General features: G+C 39.2%; 1 protein-coding gene across 2 annotated transcripts in view; it reads right to left on the reverse strand.

Moving 5' to 3' along the window:
• The window catches only part of MORC4 (MORC family CW-type zinc finger 4), a 70,293-nt gene that overhangs the window by 20,508 nt on the left and 28,462 nt on the right, over positions 1 to 21,323 (reverse strand). For both annotated transcript variants that reach the window (XM_008156321.3, XM_008156322.3), the window contains exons 8-10: positions 19,564 to 19,683; positions 18,077 to 18,177; positions 1,389 to 1,487 (exon numbers count right to left, since the gene is read on the reverse strand). In XM_008156321.3, the coding sequence (XP_008154543.2) occupies positions 1,389 to 1,487; positions 18,077 to 18,177; positions 19,564 to 19,683 (320 nt within the window). The remainder of the gene's footprint in view (positions 1 to 1,388; positions 1,488 to 18,076; positions 18,178 to 19,563; positions 19,684 to 21,323) is intronic.

A 21,323-nucleotide genomic window follows, 5' to 3' on the forward strand; every position in this document is an offset into this window, starting at 1 on the left:
CTGGGAAACCTTGCTCTCTGTGGCTGTAGCCATCTTGGATGGGGTTAATTTGCATACTCACCCTGATTGGATGGTGGGCGTGGCTTATGTAGCAGAGTGATGGTTAATTTGCATATTACCATTTTATTAGAGAGGATAGTGTGTGTGTGTGTGTGTGTGTGTGTGTGTGTGTGTGTGTGTGTATATATGTAGTGTATATATACAGTATATACACTCCAGCAATATATGAACAACTGTTTCATTGCATTAATCATTGCTTATTTGAAAGACCAAAAATGGCATCTCATTTTAATGTTTATGTCTTTGAAATCCATGGAGGTTGGGCATGAGCAAGATATTTAGAATAAAATAGTGATATTTATATAGCAATCAGGTTGCATTTGAAACAAAATTTTATATCATATATTTTCCTGATGATTTCCATTAAAAAAAACACAGGGGGCTGCCTACCTCAAAATGAACTGTTAATATTCTAATCTTTGTCTTGATGGTAGTGTAACTGACTGTATATATATATTGTTACACATTCTATTCTCTGTATTATGCTCCTTTCCTGGACTACTGAGGTATTTCATCCTCATCCATAGTTCTTTTTTTCTCTCATATGCTGGGTTCTCTACTTCCATTGTCAAATTCCTTGGTACAATTCCAACAATGTTCACTAGGAATAAAAAGCAGGTAAGTTTTCTATCTACTATATGCCAGGCACTGTGTTTGAATATCTACTATATGCCAGGCACTGTGCTAAAAAATGTTATATCATATAATTTATTATATTCAGAGAGGTAAAGTGACTTACTTACCCAAGTTCATCCAACTATTAAGAAGCAGATCCAGATTTTCAACCCTGGAGTATCTGATTTAAATGCCCATCATCTTCCACTATATCATACGGCCTATAGGGTAAACTGAACATACTAAACTCTTTATATTTATGATCCAAACCACACAAGTGTTAAACCAGAATGAAGAGGTCTAGATAATGATAAAATTAGTACTGGTGACTTCCCAGTTTTAGTGCATTAAACTTCCTTATGTGAAAAGCACCATCTTCTTCTTGCTCCTTCCATTTGCTCCCCCAATAATTTTATATTCTACTAGAAGCCCAGTGCACAAAATTCATGCACAGGTAGGTTCCCTAGGTCTGGCCGGCAATCAGGGTTGATTGGGGCCTCCTGGCTGCCGGCCGGGGCCTTCCTTCTGGCTGCCAGCCAGGGCCTCCCTTCCCTGGCTGCTGGCTGCCAGCCAGGGCCTTCCTTCATTCCGCACTGCCCCCTGGTGGTCAGCGCATGTCATAGCGAGCGATATAACTCCCGGTGTCCAGGTCAAACTCCCGAGGGGACACTTTGCATATTAGCCTTTTATATATATAGATATTTATTACTCACGGTATTATCCTGGCTATGGCTGAGGTTTCAAAGTTCTCTTGGGAAGTCTTTTCCTTCCAATAAACATTGAGTTTCTGGGCAAGGGCATTTATTGTCAACCTGAAAGAAGAAGCATGTCAATGTTGAGAATTTGTTGAACAACTTTGTGACCCATGAGATGCTCTCATCTAACAGAAGCCAACAATTTAGAATATTCAGCATAAATTTGAATATCTACACTTACAGGAACTAGGATGGGAATCCACCACCTTGCAAATTATATGTCAAAATGACAGTCAGAATCCTGAATAGTTACATTGATTGAAATGGTAAAATGGTTACATCCTAAAAAGTACTGTTCTCCAAAATTTCAGGGCTTTTAGAATCATGGGGAGTGGGGAGTTGATATTAGAAAAGTGACAGAGGACTAAATTTCAGAGCTAGGACAGCCAAATATGATAAGTTATTTGACTGTCAGATGAGTACAGGTAAACAATTCAGGTCCAAGTTGGAAGTCAAAGGATCAAATACTGTACCCTATCTATTACAAGTCAATCAAATATTAAATCTAAAATGTCCAAATTTAAAATGTTCTTCTTCATGCAAATGCTGCTCAGAGCAGTTATAGTATCCATGGACAACAAAGTTCTCTTCGACCTTCTACTACACAGCTGTTAGTGGAAGCTATACCCCAGTTCTGGCTATTGTTCTTTCTCCTTTTTCTTTCTTCCCAAATTAACAACAGTAGACCCAGGGTCAAAATATGTAATGTGTATAAGTCAAACCTGAAATTTTACTTTTAAAAACTGCCAATTGCTAATGATTGATCCCTATTTAATACTACAACCCAGGATTACAACTTCATGTACAACTGTTTACACCTACAATACTACAGAATTAGTATGTCTAATTTCCCTTGACTCCCTGGATGGTTTCCCAAGGTTTTTACAGACCTCTTCTGCCCTTAAGAGGAAATTTTCCTTACTTGCACCTTACTTGTATTAAATTAGATTCTGAATACACAGAAAAGATTAAAGTAATCATACATGAGGTTCCTCCCCGCAGCCTACCAATGTTCCTACCTCTATGTTTATATCCTTCCCTCAAGTCACAGATGGAGAAATATTTCTTGTTTTTTCTTAAAATTATACTTTAAAAAGAAGTAAATTAGACAGGATTCTAGAAAGATGGTGAAGTAGAAGGCACCAAGAATCTTACTACCTCAGCTAGACAACAATTACATTGGCAGAATCTGTATGGTGCAACTATTTGGAACTGTTAGGTCTATTGAAAGCTTGCAACTTCCAAGGGAAGGCTTAGATGGTAAACTGGCAAATTTCAGCTCTTAGCACAGTAGTAGCTACCACCCCCACCCTAGCCCAGTGACAGGTAGCTGTGCACACATCCTAAGAGTAGATTGTAGGAGCCAGGGTGGGCAAAAAAGGACTCTGTCCTTCAAATATCAGGGATATGTGCTCTGATAGCTGTTTGCTGCTCCTGATCATAGGATTATGTAATCCCCATGGCAAAACACAAAGAAAATAGCTATAAAATATGCACAAAAGAAAATGAGAAGATTTAAATGTTTTACTATGAAAAATTAACTGAACATAAAAGAAGACAATAATATAGGAAATGAGGGTCACAAAATCTATAAAGCATAAAGAAAACAAATAGCAAAATGACAGAAGTCCCTCCTTATCAGTACTTACTTTAAATGTAAATAGATTAAACTCTCCAATCAAAAGACAGAGATTGGTAGAATGGGTTAAAAAACAACAACAACAACAACAAAAAACCCACGATCCAGCCCTAGCTGGTTTGGCTCAGTGGATAGAGCATCAGCCTTTGGATCAAAGGGTCCCGGGTTCAATTCTCATCAAGGGCATGTACCTTGGTTGCAGACTCCTCCCCGGCCCCAGGCCCTGGTCAGGGCTCGTGCAGAAGGCAACCAATCGATGTGTTTCTCTCTGTCTTTCCTTCTCTCTTCCATTCTCTCTAAAAGTCAATTGGAAAACATCCTCAGGTGAGGATTAACAAAAACAAACAAACACAAAAAATAAATAAGTAAAGGTGATGAAATGTCTAAAAAAACACATGATCCAAATATATGCTGTCTACATGAAACTAAATTTACATACAAAGACACAAGTAGGTAGAAAGTAAAAGGATGAAAAAGGATATTCCATATAAATAGTAACCTAAAGAGAGCAAGGATGTCTATACTAATGCATAGTAGACAAAATAAAGTAGTCCCCCCTCCTTATCTGCAGTTTTAGTTACCTGCAGTCAAATATGGTCCAAAAATATTAAGTGAAAAATTCCAGAAATAAACAATTCATAAGTTTTAAATTGCATACTGTTCTGAGTAATGGGATGAAATCTCACACTGGCCTGCTCCAACCCACTAGAACGTGAATCATCCCTTTGTACACCATATTCATACCATATCCTATATAATAAAAGCCTAAAATGCTAAGTGTCCAGTCATCTATTCAACCAATCAAAGTGTAATATGCTAATGATATGCTAAGGCCACTCAATTGCTCTCTATGACGTGCATTGACCACCAGGGGGCAGATTCTCCAACTGGTAGGTTAGCTTGCTGCTGGGGTCTGGCCAATTGGGACTGAGCTAGAAGGGCCAGACATGCCCTAGAGTCCTCCCACGGTCCCTCCCTGGCTGGCCAACCTCCCACGTCCCTCCCTGGCCCTGATCATGCACCGGTGGTGTCCCTCGGCCTGGCCTGCACCCTCTCACAATCTGGGACCATTTGGAGGATGTCGGAGGGCCTGTTTCAGCCTGATCCCACAGGCCAGGCCAAGGGACCCCACTGGTGCACAAATTTGTGCACCGGGCCTCTAGTGTAGAGTATAATAAGATATCTTGAGAGAGATCACATCCACATAACTTTCATTATAATGTATTGTTATAATTGTTCTATTTTATTATTGTTGTTAATCTTTTTCTGTGCTTAATTTATAAACTAAATTTTATCATAGTTATGTATGTATAGGAAAAAACATACTGTATACTGTATAGGGTTCACTACCATCCATGGTTTTAGGCATCCTTTGGGGGGTCTTGAAATGTATCCCCTGTGGATAAGGGGAGCTATTCTAGACTATAAATCACGATTGCTAATATGTGGAAGCAATAAAAATGCCCATTAATGGTTGAATGGAAAAGCAAAATGTAGTATATACTTACACTGGAATACTATTCAACCTTAAAAAGGGAAAGAATTCTGATACGTGCTAAAACTTGGATAAAGCTCGAGGACATTATGTTCAGTGAAATAAGGTAGTCACAAAAAGACAAACAATGTATGGTTTAACTTTTGTGAAGTACTTAGAGTAGTCAAAATCAAAGAAACAGAAAGTGGAGTGGTGGTTGCCAGGGGCTGGTGGGGTGCATGGGAAATTATTGCTTAATGGGTATAGAGTTTCATTTTGCAAGATGAAAAGAGTTCTGGAGATGGATGGTGGTGATGGTTGCTTAACAATATGAATGTACTTAATACCAATGAACTGTACACTTAAGAAGTTAAGATGGTCATTATGTGTATTTTGCCACAATAAAAACTATGAAAAAAAGGAAGTAGATATATGGTTGCCAGAGGATGAAGAGAAGGAGAAATGTGGATTGACTGCTAATGAACAAGGAGTTTCTTTTGGGAGTTATGAAAATGTTTTGGAGTCAGTGATGTTTTCACAATTTTGTGAATATACTAAAAACCACTGAAATGTACATTTAAATTGGGGACCTTAAGGTATGTGAGTTATATCTCAATTAAAAATAAACATCTGTTCTCATATACTCAGTTAAAATTTATTGAGATAAAATTTACATAGAGTAAAATTCATCTTCTTAAGTGTACAGTTCTATCAATTTTGACAATTGCATGCAGTCATGTAACCACCACTTCAATTAAGTTATTGTTCTCATATATTTTGAAACCCCATTTTTTCTGACAAAAACCATGGCTTGCCGAAACCGGTTTGGCTTAGTGGATAGAGCGTCGGCCTGAGGACTCAAAGGTCCCGGGTTCGATTCCGGTCAAGGGCATGTACCTTGGTTGCTGGCACATCCCCAGTAGGGGGTGTGCAAGAGGCAGCTGATCGATGTTTCTCTCTCATCTATGTTTCTAACTCTCTATCCCTCTCTCTTCCTCTCTGTGAAAAATCAATAAAATATATTTAAAAAAGAAAAAAAACCCATGGCTTTACTGTTGATGTAAAAAAATTTAATTTTACCCTGGCCGGGTGGCTCAGTTGGTTAGAGTATTGTCCCATACATCAAAAGGTTGCAGGTTCGATTCCCAGTCAGGGGACATACCTAGATTGTGGGTTTGATCCCTGGTGGGGGTGCATATGGGAAGCAACCAATTGATGTATCAGTGTTTCTCTCTCACATGTTTCTCTCTCTGATGTTTTTCTCTCCCTCTAAAAAAAAAAACACCAATAAAAACATATTCTCAGGTGAGGATTAAAAAATTAATTTTAAATCCACATATAAGTTCAAACACACATCGTTCAAAATCCATACATAAGTGGATCTGTAAAGTTCAAACCTGCATTGTTTGAGGGTCAACTGTAATTTTTATGTGCAGTTGGGAATTTGTATATCCGGAGGGCTGACTTAAGTTGTATGCAGGTTTTTAAAAAATATATTTTTATTGATTTCAGAGAGGAAGGAAGAGGGAAAGAGAGATAGAAACATCAATGATGAGAGGGAATCATTGATCAGCTGCCTCTTGCACGCCCCCCACAATGGGGATCGGGCCTGCAACCTAGGCATGTGCCCTGAACAGGAATGGAACTGTGACCTCCTGGTTCATAGGTTGATGCTCAACCACTGAGCCATGCCAGATGGGCATTGTATGCAGGTTTTTTACTGCATGGGTTGTCTGGGCCTCTAACCCCTTCATTGTTCAAGAGTCAACTGTACTATATTCTTTTTCTTCTTTATTTTTTTCCTGTAATATATTCTTAAGATAGTGCTTCAATTCACTCCCCTATTCAAGCACACAATTAATTCTCATTGCCTAAGGCATCAACCAACTCTACCCAATGTCTAACATAGAAGTTCTCAGACCTTCTCAGTTTATGGCACCCTTAGTGTCTCAAGATTTTCATGGCACCCTTAAGTCAAAAGAAATAAGTACCAGCTCCATTTATTAAATAGTTAGGTGTAAACAACTTAGCAGGTATTTATGAACTAAAATTTAGAATCCATTTGAAAAAAAATAATACATATAAATTAAAAAATATTTCTATTTCATTCTTAAATAACCACAATTATTTACTAATGGGATGTGTATGCCTATTGGGTACTGTACTTCTTGAACCTTGGAATGAAATTGGACATAGCTTTCCTCATTTCTTAGTCAACACTGAGTTTTGTGTTTTACTTGCTTTGTATCACAGCAACCACTGAAAGCCAAGATACACAAAGATATGTTGTAATCAAAAGGTATGCAGCAGATTTTGGTACATGGAAGTGGGGGTGCTACTATAAAAATACTTAAAAATGTAGACGTTAGTTTAGAATTGGACAGTGGGCAGAGGGTGGAAGAATTTGAGGAGCACAACAGAAATAGTCTAGATTGCTTTGAACAGGCTGTCAGTACAAATATGGAGCCCACTGGTGAGGGCTCTCAAGAAAGTGAGGACCATGGTAGAGAAAACAATAAATTCCCTTAGATAATACCAAAATTATTGTGAACAGACTGTTTGTTAGTAGAATTATGATGTTAAAGGTGTTGCTGGAAGGAAATAAACATGTTATTGGAAAACTTGAGGGAAGGTGATGCTTGTTACACAGTGCAGAAAGCTTAGCAGAATTGTGTCCTACAGTTATGTGGAAATCAGAACTTGTAAGTGATAGAACATTTAGCTGAGATTTCCAAGAAAAGTGTTGAAAGTGTGGCCTGGTGTCTTCTTGCTGCTTACATAAAATATGAGAGGAAAGAGATAAATTGAGGGAAGAACTGTTCAACAAAAAGGAAACAGAACTTAATGATTTTGGAAATTCTCAGCCTATCCAGATTGTAAAAGTTGCTAAAATTTTGAGATTCCCTGCCAGGAAAGCATGCTCTACAGAAAAAGTCAAGGTTGTGACTGGACAACCTTTTGCTAATATCTCAGAAAGATCAAAAGGTCAAAGTATTCAGTCACACAAAAAGCTCTTTGAAAAAAATTAAACACATGACTCAGATCTCCACAGCCATCTCAGTAGAAGCTAAGAATAGAAATAGGATTATCTAGGAAAGACCTGTCAGGAACCTCTTGTCTGATGGAGTGAATATCCATGACATATATGTGAGATCCACAGGGTTCTTGAGAATGGCATACTACCACAAAACCTGCTAGATTTGACTGAAAGGAAGAAAAGAGCATAAAATAAAAGAAGGCTGTTAAACCGCCGAAACCGGTTTGGCTCAGTGGATAGAGCGTCGGCCTGCGGACTGAAAGGTCCCGGGTTCGATTCCGGTCAAGGGCATGTACCTTGGTTGCGGGCACATCCCCAGTAGGGGGTGTGCAGGAGGCAGCTGATCGATGTTTCTCTATCATCGATGTTTCTAACTGTCTATCCCTCTCTCTTCCTCTCTGTAAAAAAAAAAAAAAAAAAAAAAGAAGGCTGTTAAACCTCCAAAATTCTATAGTCTGGAAACAGGCTGATGAAACATCTCAACTGTAAATATATGCTACCCTTCATGAAAAATGAAAGATAATGCTGAGCCATTAGGTCAGAAAGCAGAATCTTAAATCCAGGGCATGGAGCTTCAAGTCCCTGAAGATTATTCCCAGGCCTTGAAATGTAATGGCTAGATTTTGAAATTGCTTGAGACCAGATATTCCCTTTTCCTTCAAGTTTACCCCCATTTGAACTGAAATATCTATAATGGTATCCTATGCCTGTCCCACCATTGTATTTTGCGAGCAAAATATCAAAATAAAATAGACATGCCTATACTAGTAGTTGGAGAATAATTTTATCCCAAGATGCATCAGACTCAGAAAATCATCCATGCCTGATTTAGATGATGAGAATTTGGGATTCTGAGCTGATGACATTAAGATGAGAGTTTAGACTTTGAGTTGCTATAATAATTGAGAATGGGGAATGTTGATATGGGGTGGGTGTATTTTGCATGTGAGATGTATATGGATATTAGGGGGCCAGAGGGTGTAATATAATAGGCAGAATAATGGTCCTTTGAAGACATCTATGTCCTAATCCCTGATACCTATGAATATATTAGGTTACACAGAAAGGTAAAGTTAAGGTTGCCGATGAAATTAAGGCTATTCATCAGCTGACCTTGAAATAGGTTATCTTGAATTATCCAATTAAAAGTGGAAGTGTGTGGCAAAAGAGTCAGAATCAGAGATGTGATAATAGAAGCAAGGTCACTGGAGTGATGTGATGTAAGAAGGACTCAATCTACCACTGCTGGCTTTGAAGATGGAGGAAGGGGGCCATGGGCCAATGAATGCTGGCAGCCTCAAGAAGCTGAAAAAGGCAAGGAAATACATTCTCTCCTAAAGCCTCCAGAGAGGAATGCTGCCTTGCCAAGACCTTGATTTTAGCCCAATGAGATCCATGTTCTACTTCTAACCTACAGAATTCTTAGTTAGTTTTGTCCTAAGACACTAAGTTTGTGGTGATTTGTTATGATAGCAATAGGAAACAATTTCTATTGTTTATAAACTAAAGTCAAGTATCACTGCATTTCCTTCAAAATTTTAAAATATCTTATGGTTTCCCTGTGAGTTAATTATGTATAGCTAGGCACATAGTTTGGAACTGTGGCTCTAGGACAGGAGTCAGCCACCTACAGCCTGTGGGCCCAATCTAGGTCACTGCCTGTTTTTGTCTATGGGTGCTTTCATGCTAAAGCAGAATTGAGTAGTTGTGACAGAGACCATATGGTAAAAAGCCTAAAATATTTACCTCCTGACCCTTCACAGGAAAAGTTTGTCAATGCATGCTCTAGAATATGGCCCTACTCTACCCATCTGACTTTATTTTCCTCACTCTAGTTACATCCCTCTACTCTTACTCCCCATATTTTTACCATTTTGAGTTCCTGTCACTACCTTAGCTTATGCTATAATTTCCATTCCAGAATTCCCTTTCCCCCTTTTCTAAATCCTGTATCCTTCAAGGAAAATCTTAAGTCATACTTTCTACCAAATCTGTTCTCTCAAGGAATTTTTCCTATACCATACCACTTAGGTTTTGATTGCTCAAACAGCCATTATATTAATCTCTAAATTGTTTAATGTATATGACAACCTGCTATTACAAATAGACTACAAGCTCCTCAAAGACAGAAACCATATCTTGAATTTCTCTAGAAAATTCCACAAAGCCTAGCCACTATACCATGCAATGGTGGGGTGCTCATTTAGTATGTGTTGATTACACTTCCTAAGCTGAAATTTACTCTAAAAATGTTGTAAGTTTTTTGAAAAAAATGCTCAAAATCAAGATTATCAGAGAGATGCAAATTAAAATGACGATGAGGTATCACCTCACACTTGTCAGAATGGATACCATCAACAAATCAACAAATGACAAGTGCTGGCGAGGATGTGGAAAAAAAGAGAACAGTAATACACTTCTGGTGGGAGTGCAGACTGGTGCAGCCATTATGGAAAACAGTATGGAGTTTCCTCAAAAAAACTTAAATATGGAACTGCCATTTGACCAAGTAATCCTACTTCTAGGAATATGTCTTAAGAAACCCAAAACACCAGAGAAACCAAGATGGCGGCATAGGTAAACACCTAAACTGCTGCCTCGCACAACAATTTCAAAACTACAACTAAAAGACAGAACAGACATCATCCAGAACCACAGGAGAGCTGGCTGAGTGGAAATTCTACAACTAGAAAGAAAGAAAAAAGCTCACGGAAAATCAGTGGAGCTGCAAAGGACTGAGGTACAGAGACACACACGCAGAGAGGAAGGGCGGCTGAGTGCCTGGCTGGCTTTCTCTGGCGGGAGAGGGAAGGAAGCCCCCGACTTCACTGAACCCTAGTTCCGACTGCACTGAACCCCAATTCCAGGTGAAACCCCGTGGACCCAGGCTCATACTGGGGGAGTCTGGACTGTCAGGTAGAGAGAAAGGCACACGGAGACTCGGAGACTGGGGGGAGCCGTGGGCAGGGGTCGGGAGGTGTGCGCGTGCAGAAAAGACTGACTGCTGAGGTTGCCGCTAGCTTTCCCTAGCGGAAGGGAGTCGGAAGCTCCTGACTGCACTGAACCCCAGTTCCAACTGCACTGAACCCCAGTTCTGGGCGAGCCTGGGGGAATCTGGACTGTTAGGCGGAAACTCAGGGGAACCGCGGAAGGCAAAGGTCTGGAGGTGTGCGCGCAAGGGCAGGGCTGACAGGAAGCCAAGACTGTCTGCTCAGCCCTGAGACTCCGCCCCATCCAAGCTGAGCACAGAGGCTTTTGTAATTTTTTTGTTGTTGTTAAAATATATTTTATTGATTTTTCACAGAGAGGAAGGGAGAGGGATAGAGAGCTAGAAACATCGATGAGAGAGAGACATCGACTAGCTGCCTCCTGCACACCCCCCACCGGGGGATGTGCCCGCAACCAATGTACATGCCCTTGACCGGAATCAAACCTGGGACCTTCCAGTCTGCAGACCGACGCTCTATCCACTGAGCCAAACCAGTTTTGGCATAGGCTTTTGTAATTTTGCAAGTCTGGTCCTATAAGGCTATTTCCAGCACAGAAGTTCTCCCGGTGTAGACACAGCTGATCCTCACAGCCAACTGGCCTGGAGGTCAATTCCTCCCAGTGATACCAACAACAATCAAAACTTAACTTCAACAAGGCTGTACACACAGACCACAAAGGGGTGCACCAAGAGTGTCCACCTCAGGTGACTGGGAGGCCGACCCACTGGGCCATATAGGAAACCTAGCACACAAAGCTACCTTACCAACTCAGGGAAGCAGTGAAAATGTGGAGACAAAGTAACAGATCACAAATGAAAGAAATGGAGGGGAAAAAAATGACTGGATATAGAATTCAAAACCACGGTTATAAGGTTTTTCAAGAATTTCCTAGAAAAGAGCGATAAATTTAGCCAGACCCGTGAGGATATGAAAAAGGACCAACTAGAAATTAAACATACACTGACTGAAATAAAAAATATTATACAGAAACCCAACAGCAGACTAGAGGAACGCAAGAATCAAGTCAAAGATTTGAAATACAAAGAAGCAAAAATCACTCAACCAGAAAAGCAAAAAGAATCCAAAAAGTTGAAGATAGTGTAAGAAGCCTCTGGGACAACTTCAAGCATACCAACATCAGAATTATGGGGGTGCCAGAAGAAGAGAGAGAGCAAGATACTGAAAAACTATTTGAAGAAATAATGACTGAAAACTTCCCCCACCTGTTGAAAGAAATAGACTTACAAGTCCAGGAAGTGCACAGAACCCCAAACAAAAGGAATCCAAAGAGGACCACACCAAGACATATGATAATTAAAATTCCAAGAGCAAAAGACAAAGAGAGAATATTAAAAGCAGCAAGAGAAAAACAGTTAATTACCTACAAGGGAGCACCCATACGATTGTCAGCTGATTTCTCAACAGAAACTATGCAGGCCAGAAGGGAGTGGCAAGAAATATTCAAAGTGATGAATAGCAAGAACCTACAACCAAGGTTACTCTACCCAGCAAAGTTATCATTCAGATTGGAAGGTCAGATAAAGAGCTTCATAGATAAGAAAAAGCTAAAGGAGTTCATTCATCATCACCAAACCAGTATTATATGAAATGCTGAAAGGTATTCTTTAAGAAAAGGAAGAAGAAAAAAGTAAAGATAAAAATTATGAACAACAAATACATATCTATCAACAAGTGAACCTAAAAATCAGGTGAATTAAAAATCTGAGGAACAGAATAAACTGGTGAATATAATAGGATCAGGGGCATAGAAAGGGAGTGGACTGATAATTCTCAAGGGGAAGGGTATGGGGGTCAGGAAGAGACTGGACAAAAATCATACACCTAATGGATGAGGACAGTGTGGGGAGGTAAGGGCAGAGGGTGGGGTGGGAACCGGGTGGAGGGAGCTATAGGGGGAAAAAGGAGAAACTATTTTAATAATCTGAACAATAAAGATTTATTAAATTAAAAAAAAAGAAACCCAAAACACCAATCAGAAAGAAAGTATACACCCCTATGTTTATAGCAGCACAATTTACAATAGCTAAGATCTGGAAACAGCCCAAGTGCCCATCAGTAGACAAGTGGATAAAAAAGCCATGGTACATTTATACCATGGAATACTCTGCAGCAGTAAAAAAAGAATATCTTACCCTTTGAAACAGTGTGGGGGGACCTGGAGAGTATCATGCTAAGTGAAATAAGTCAGTCAGAGAGACAAGTATCACATGATCTCACTCATAAGTGGAATCTAATGAACAAAATAATGAATGGAGTGGATCCAGAGACATGGAAGTATGGAACAGAGCGTGGAATCTCAGAGGGAAGACAGGGGAGGGTGGATGGGTGGGAAGCAATCAACCAAAGAACTTGTATGCATATATGCATAACCCATGGACACAGAAAATAGGGTGGTAAAGGCCTGATGCAGGGGGTGGAGACAGGCCGGAGGAGATCAAGGTGGGGAAATAGGGGGAGATATGTAAAGCTTTCAACAATAAAGATTTTAAAAAAGAAAAATAAATGTTGTAAGTTTGAGCCCTGATAGTTGCAGATGAAATCTGATAACTATTAAAACTAATATTGGAGATGAGTTATTTGAAAACATTCTAGCAGTATGATGGCTGTTATCATTTGCAGCTTTGATATCTATAATACTCTTAGCATGAGTTTGTGGTAGCAGACAACCTTCTCTAATGCCCCTCTCTAATTCCATTTTTTTAACTGAACACCTTTTCCTTTTATATAAAATAAATTGAGTGAAAAAGGAAAATTATGCCAGATTTGGAACAAGAGTTATGCAAAATTTATCCTCAAAGGCTGTATGCAGGATAATATACTGGTTTTCTATTTTGAATGAAATGTGTAGCAGACTATTAAGCAACTTAAACCAGAAATCCTATATGTTTACCTAAATAAACCTACAGGTGATGGAATATATCTGGAGTCCCTGCAATTCACTCAAACTCATCATATTGAAACAAATCATCATAAACTAAGGATCAAATACCTCTAAAATTTAAAATGTAGATGAGGGTTTGGAAAACATAATATAAGAAAGGTGGTAAATAATTTTTTATACTTAACATTTGGATTTCACAAATCATAACTACTTGCTTAATCACCAGAAAGTCGCTATTCCATTTACTCAAGAGAAACACAATGACTTGGCTCTGAAACTGCTATCAAACTGATGTCATTTCTAAACATTCACTCTTAAGAGTCAAGTCCTAGTCAAAGATCTCCATGATTAGCCAGACTCATATTTAAAAGACCATTTTACTTAAAACTGAGGGCAGGCAGCTACTATAACCACTGAGTAACCCTAGTGACCAAGAACCAATTACCCTAAAATTAATATGGGGTTGCCAACCAAAATATTGTCTCTGTCAAACACTAATCCTAAATTTCTTACAGTTCCAGATAAATTAAGGTACAACATTTATCTAATTTTTTTTACAATTTTGGCACACACACAAAAAAACAAAATTTGGGGAATTACTTTTCCTGCATTCTAAAAAGAAATTTCTACTGAGACATCAAGAAAAATGAAAATGGGGAGGAACCAAGATGGCAACATAGGTAAACACCTGTATTTGCTGCCTCTCACAGCCACATCAAAATTACAACTAAGCCCTAACTGGTTTGGCTCAGTGGACAGAGCACCGGCCTGCGGACTGAAGAGTCCCAGGTTCGATTCCGGTCAAGGGCATGTACCTTGGTTGCATGCACATCCCCAGTAGGGGGTGTGCAGGAGGCAGCTGACCAATATTTCTCTCTCATCAATGTTTCTAACTCTCTATACCTCTCCCTTCCTCTCTGTAAGAAATCAATAAAAAATATATTTTAAAAATAATTACAACTAAAAGACAGAACAACTATCATCCAGAACCACGGGAAAGCTGGCTGAGTGGAACTAGAGGTAAAGAATAAAGCACATTGAGACTGGTATGAGGTGTGGAGGCGTGGAACAGGCTGGCACCTAGGAGAGCTGCTTTTGTAATCGGGAGGGAGATACAAGCTCCTGCTTGCTCTGAACTCCAGTTCTGGGTGAGACTCTGGAGGACACAGACACATATGGGGTGAAATTGGACTGTCTGGGATTGGGCAGGGATGGGAGGGCAGCTTCCTTTCAGACAGAGGTGCTTGCAGCAGTCATTTTTCCTGTGCTGGGACCTCTCTGGTGCAGGGCTGACTGGCAGCCATTGCTGTTTGCTCTGCCCAGGAGATTACCTGAGACCCTGCCCCATCCAATTTACAACCCTACCCAAGCTGTGCACAGCGGCTGTTGCATACAAATGGCCTGTCGTTTCTCAGCCTAAAACCTCTCAAACAGGCAGCAGCAGCCTGCCTTGCTACACAGCTGGGCCTAGTCTGGGCACTTCCAAACCCAATACAAAGAAGAGGAATCTTTAGATCTCTCTATGGCTCCTGCTGGGTGGCCCCATGCAGTGGCTGACTTTGCACCTCCTTGGAGATCCAAGAGACAGTGTACGCAGTGGTCAGTGTGAGACCATACCAGATTACAACTCTTCACATCCATAAGTGACACACTCAAGGGGCAGACTCAGTGAGCACCAAAGCCCCAATGAAGCAAGTCCTGCCCCATAAGGGTGTCTCCTGCACAGCAGCTATTCCATTGTAGACACAGCTGGTCCTCACAGCCAATTGGCCTGGAGGTCAATTCCTCCCAGTGATACCAACAGCAATCAAGGCTTAACTACAACAAGACTGTGCACACAGCCCACAAAGGGGTGCACCAAGAGTGTCCACCTCAGGTGACTGGGGATGCTGAGCCACTGGGCCCTAGAGGACACCTACCACACAAGGCTACTCTATCAACTCAAGGAGACTAAGCAGTTACCCAATACATAGAAACAAACACAGGGAAGCAGACAAAATGTGGAGACAAAGAAACATGTCACAAATGAAAGTAATGGATGAAAGCAAAATACTGGATATAGAGTTCAAAACCACAAATATAAGATTACTAAAGAATCTTCTAGAAACCTCTGAGGAACTTAGTGAGACCTTCAAGGATCTTAGTGAGAACATCAAAAAAATGGAAAAGAACCAGTCAGAAATTAAGCATACACTGACTGAAATAAAGAATAATATACAGAGATTCAACAGTAGACTAGAGGATCCCAAGAATCAAGTCAAAGATTTCAAGTATGAGGAAGCAAAAAACACACAACCGGAAGAGCAAAAAGAAAAAAAATCCAAAAATATGAAGATAGTGTAAGGAGCCTCTGGGACAACTTCAAGCGTACCAACATCCAAATTATGGGGGTGCCAGAAGAAGAGAGAGAACAAGATATTGAAAACCTACTTGAAGAAATAATGACAGAAAACTTCCCCTACCTGGTGAAAGAAATAGACTTACAAGTCCAGGAAGCGCACAGAACCCCAAACAAGAAGAATCCAAAGAGGACCACACCAAGGCACATCATAATTAAAATGCCAAGGGCAAAAGACAAAGAGAGAATCTTAAAAGCAGCAAGAGAAAAACAGTTAGTTACTTACAAGGGAGTACCCATACAACTGTCAGTTGATTTCTCAACAGAAACTATGCAGGCCAGATGGGAGTGGCAAAAAATATTCAAAGTGATGAATATCAAGAACCTACAACCAAGATTACTCTACCCAGCAAAGCTATCATTTAGAATTGAAGGTCAGATAAAGAGCTTCACAGACAAGAAAAAGCTAAAGGAGTTCATCACCACCAAACCAGTATTATATGAAATGCTAAAGGGTATTCTTTAAGAAGAGGAAGAAGAAGAAAAAGGTAAAGATAAAAAATTATGAACAACAAAGTGACAACAAATACATATCTATTAACAAGTGAATCTAAAAATCAAATGAATAAAAAATCTGATGAACAGAACAAATGTAATGGTGAATGTAATAGAATCAGGGGCATGGAAAGGAAGTGGATTGACAATTCTCGGGGGGAAGAGGGTGTGGGGGTGTGGGAAGAGATTGGACAAAAACTTACACCTATGGACAAGGACAGTGGAGGGGCCGAGGGCATGGGGTGGGGTGGGAACCGGGTGCAGGGGAGCTATGGGGGGAAAAAGTGGAACATCTGTAATAATCCTACCTAATAATAGACAAATATGTAAATTGACCGTACCTTCGCTATGCCCACGATTGGCCAGGAGGCGCGGGGGGGTGGGACTCAGGGTGGCCGGGGTGGCCGATTGGGCCGGTGGGATGCTGAGCTCGCGTGGCCAGCAGTGGCTCGAGCTCAGCGTCTGCGCCATGGCTGTGCTGCGGCACAGAAGGGACCTCTGGGGCAGCGAGCTCACGTCCCACTGCGGACCATCAAAAGCGGGGGAGCTGGGTGCCTGTCCGCTCAGGCACCAGGCCTTTCAGAAGCCTTCACCACGCTGGAGGCTTCTGAAAGGCCTGGTGCACCAGCGGACAGATACCCAGCTCCCCCTTGATCGAAAGCGAAAGCGTGTAGGGGACCCTACACATGCATGATTCAATCATGCACTGGGCCTCTAGTAGGAACAATAAAGATTTAAAAGAAAAATGAAAATGTCCTCATACCTTATTTCTCCATACTCCCAGAACACCACTTGCACTTGAACAAAATAAAATAACAAAATAGAAACAGACTCATAGATACAAAAAGCAGATTGACAGCTGTCAGAAGGGAAGGGGGTTGTGGGGCTGGGATTAAGCAAACAGCAACAACTACACAAAAATGTCATAACACAGACAGCAGTATGGTGATTACTAGAGGGAAAAGGAGGTGGGGAAGGTAGAAGAGGGCATGGAGGGGATAAATGGTGTTGGAAGGAGACTTGACTTTGGTAAACACACAATGCAATACATAGATGATGTACTATAGATGATGTACATCTGAAACCTATATAATTTTATTAACCAATGTCACCTCAATAAATTCAATAAAAAGAAAAAAAGCTGCTGCTAGCATGTATGCTAGAATCAAAGAAGATGTGGTATTAATACAGATGATGTATTAAAAAAAAGATAATTCCAAGGCTCTTTGTTTCACCAGAAGTATTTTACTAAATGACTTCTATGCTCTTTACATAATGTTGAGGTAAGGTTTATCTCAACTGAGCTCCATATATCATGTATCAGTAAGCTTTTATTTAAAAGTAAATCATTTTGCCATTGCTGGTTTGGCTCAGTGGATAGAGCATCAGCCTGCAGATTGAAAGGTCCTGGGTTCAATTCAGGTCAAGGGCACGTACCTCAGGTGCAGGCTCGATCCTGGCCCTGGTCAGGGCGCATCCAGAAGGCAACCAATCGATGTGTCTCTCTCATCATTGATATTTCTATCTCTCTCTCCCCCTCCCTTCCTCTCTGAAAAGTCAAATCATTTTCTTTTTCATCTTGGAAAATAGATTTGAAGGAATTATCAGTTAATTTACCTGCCTGGTTTTTAGAGGTGCTTTTAGAGGTTTCATAGAACAGAATCGTATCTGAAGAAACTATGAGAAACTCTTTAGGTTGGGAGTGACTCACCGGTACTCCTTGGTGTACTCAAAGTCTTGTTTGTTGTAGGCAGGTTTTAAGAAATTGCACTCAATGACTCCAATTACTCCCACACCTTCTCCATGAGTTGGCTTAGGAAAAAAATATTAATTTCAACACTCACATTACTGTTGACTGCCTGGCAGCATTTTCTTTTGATTCCAAACAATAATAGAAAGGTTACAGAACCTTTATGGGCAAGGTAAGGCCAACAAGATCTACAGAAACACTCAGAATATATTTCAATAGACTGAAAATATTACATTTAACTGCAACCTCTGGCAAATTCTAGGACAAGATTTTCAAACTATTATCCCTAGATCTAGGATTTTCCAAGGATTAATAGCCATCACTACTTCTCCCACACTACCTCCGTTTTCATCTGTTTTATATTCTGAAATTGCCATAAGATTTCATTTGAACAAAAAAATGACACTGCTAAAAAAAAATCAAACTTATATACTACTGTTCTAGGGAACAGAAACCAAACTTCCTCTGAAAAAAATTTAAGGATGCTATGTAATCATCATGCTCTATTAAAATAAACAAGTAGGCCACTAATCAACTACTAACATGAGTCAGACTTGCAGTGTTATTAATTACAAGTTGATACAAGATATTTTTTGGATTAAAAATATTTTTTATTCTTTAATGGAAAGAATTAAGTCAAGGTGTAGTTAGACAAGCACACAAACATGAGTTGTGTAAAGATGATATAACAAAGGAAATCAACATAGACTGAAAACTATCTATCTTGGGTCTAATATAAGTTTGTCCTACTGTGAAATATAAAGCAGTTTGTCATTCTTTGTACTTTAGCAATATTATCTATAAAATAGAAATAAATGGAATTGTGGATATTTCTACTTTAAATTGTAATTAAAACATTAAAGATGATGGTAATATTTGTATAGTTCGGTTTATAAAGTATTTTCACATAATTTATCCCATTTAAATCTCTCAACCTTGTAAGCTCTAAGGTAGGCAGAGCAGGTAAAATTATTATTGTGGTTCTCATTCTACAGGTAAGAAATTGAGCCTAAGATAAATTAAGGAATTAGGTTGCATAGCTTGTAAGTAGAAAAGCTAGGTCTCAAATCCTGGCCATCAACCACTAAATTTTATGCATTTTCCACTATGCCGTATTATCTCCCCAAGAATATATAAAAAGCTACCTTCAACACTAATAGACTTATACACATGGCAGAGTTCTGGTGTTCTCATTCTATTTCTTATTAACATTCACCTAGAAAATGTATTCAGCAAAGTTTCCGTGTTGATTAGTATCTATGAGGAATGAGAAATAGAATTTTTTAACACAAGATGGCTCACTGGTAACATTGAATTCCAGGATAATATTTAATGACCATCATAAGACGGGAGTAAAAGCCATTATTGACTTAATCCCCTTTGAAAATTTTAAATCCTCTTCCCACTTTTTTCAGTCTTCTGTGAAAAAAAAAAAATTAATCACTCACCTTCACCTGGCATCCCACCTTTTCAAAGGGCTTTATGAGTCGGTTGTTGTGATACATCATTATTCCAAACTGGTTATTATTCTTGCAAGAGAACCCAAAAGTTATTTTCACCTGCTTATTCTGAGAAGAAAATCATTAAGGAGAAAAACACCAGGAACTTTGGCAGAAAAAAAGCTTGCATTTTATTACAGCAAAGAACATTGAATATAAATTGGTGCAACATTTTTAGAGGGCATTTTAAAAACCTGTAGTAGTAACTTTACAAATATTAACCTTTGACCAAGTAGTTCTCTTTCTAGGAATCCTACAGAAAAGTCAAGAAAGCCCATAAAGGTTTATGTTACAGAGATTTATCAATTAGTTATAATGGCAAAAAGCATAACTAATTTAAATGTTTGACATTAAGAGAATTAGATAAATGTTGGTATATCCACATGGTCTATTATGTAGCTTTAAAATTATGTCCTTGAAAAATATTTTGTAATATTAGGAAATGTTCAGAATATAATAACAAGCATTACCTAAAAATAATTATATACAAACATATGCATAGAAAAGACAGTAAGAATGTATACCAAAATGCCAGCAATGATTTAAAAAATTATAAATAATCAAAATGATTCTTAACCTTTGCTAGTGGCTCAATTTTCTGCTAGTTCTCCCAGGTTCTCATAAGAGTTGTAAATAGTACAACACAAATCTACACAATTAAAATTAAGAATGTAAGTCCTGCTAATCATGTGAAACAATGACAACAAAAGCATGAAGAATCAAATAACTTTTCAATGTAAAGGATAGTCCTGTTGTAACATATATTATGGGACGAAGTTAACAAGCTTGGATAGATGAAATAAAGAGAACTAATTATTATATATAAAAAATGAACAATGATGAGTTTTTAACAAATCTGATTTGATTTAAAAAGAAAGGTAAGAGAGTGAAAAAGATAAAGGGGAGAAAAAGTAACTGAGATTTTCATTAAAACAAATACTAACAAGAAATCTTCATATCCAAATTAGTTAAATAAAATTTATTTTTGTTACTTATTTTTTAATTTAAATTCTTTATTGTTTAAAGTATTACATATGTCTCCTTTTTCCCCCATTGACCTATCCCCAGCCACTCCCAGCCCCCAACACATGCCCTCACCCCACTACTGTCTCTGTCCATTGGTTATGCTTATATGCATGCATACAAGTCCTTTGGTTGATTGGTTGATATCTTACCCCCCTACCCCACCCTCCCTACCTACCCTCTGAGGTTTGGCAGTCTGGTAAATGTTTATATGTTTCTGGATCTATTTTTTTAAATTTCTTTATTGATTAAGGTGTTACATATGTGTCCTTATTCCCCCATTATCCCCTCATCCCCCCCACTCATGCCCTCACCCCACTGTTGTCTGTGTCCATTGGTTAGGCTTATATGCATGCATATAAGTCCTTTGGTTGATCTCTCCCCCTTACCCCCACCCTCCCCTACCTTCCCTCCGAGGTTTGATGGTCTGGATCTATTTTTGTTCATCAGTTTATGTTGTTCATTATATTCCAGAAATCAGTGAGATCATGTGATATTTATCTTTCTTCGAGTGGTTTATTTCATGTAGCATAATGCTCTCCAGGTCCATCCATGCTATTGCGAATGGTAAGAGTTCTTTCTTTTTTATAGCAGCATAGTATTCCATTGTGTAGTTGTATCACTGTTTTTTAATCCACTCATCTGCTGATGGGCACTCAGGCTGTTTCCAAATCTTAGCTATGGTA

This window comes from Eptesicus fuscus, chromosome 1 (genome assembly GCF_027574615.1).
Source record: "Eptesicus fuscus isolate TK198812 chromosome 1, DD_ASM_mEF_20220401, whole genome shotgun sequence".
Taxonomy (NCBI): Eukaryota; Metazoa; Chordata; class Mammalia; order Chiroptera; family Vespertilionidae; genus Eptesicus; species Eptesicus fuscus.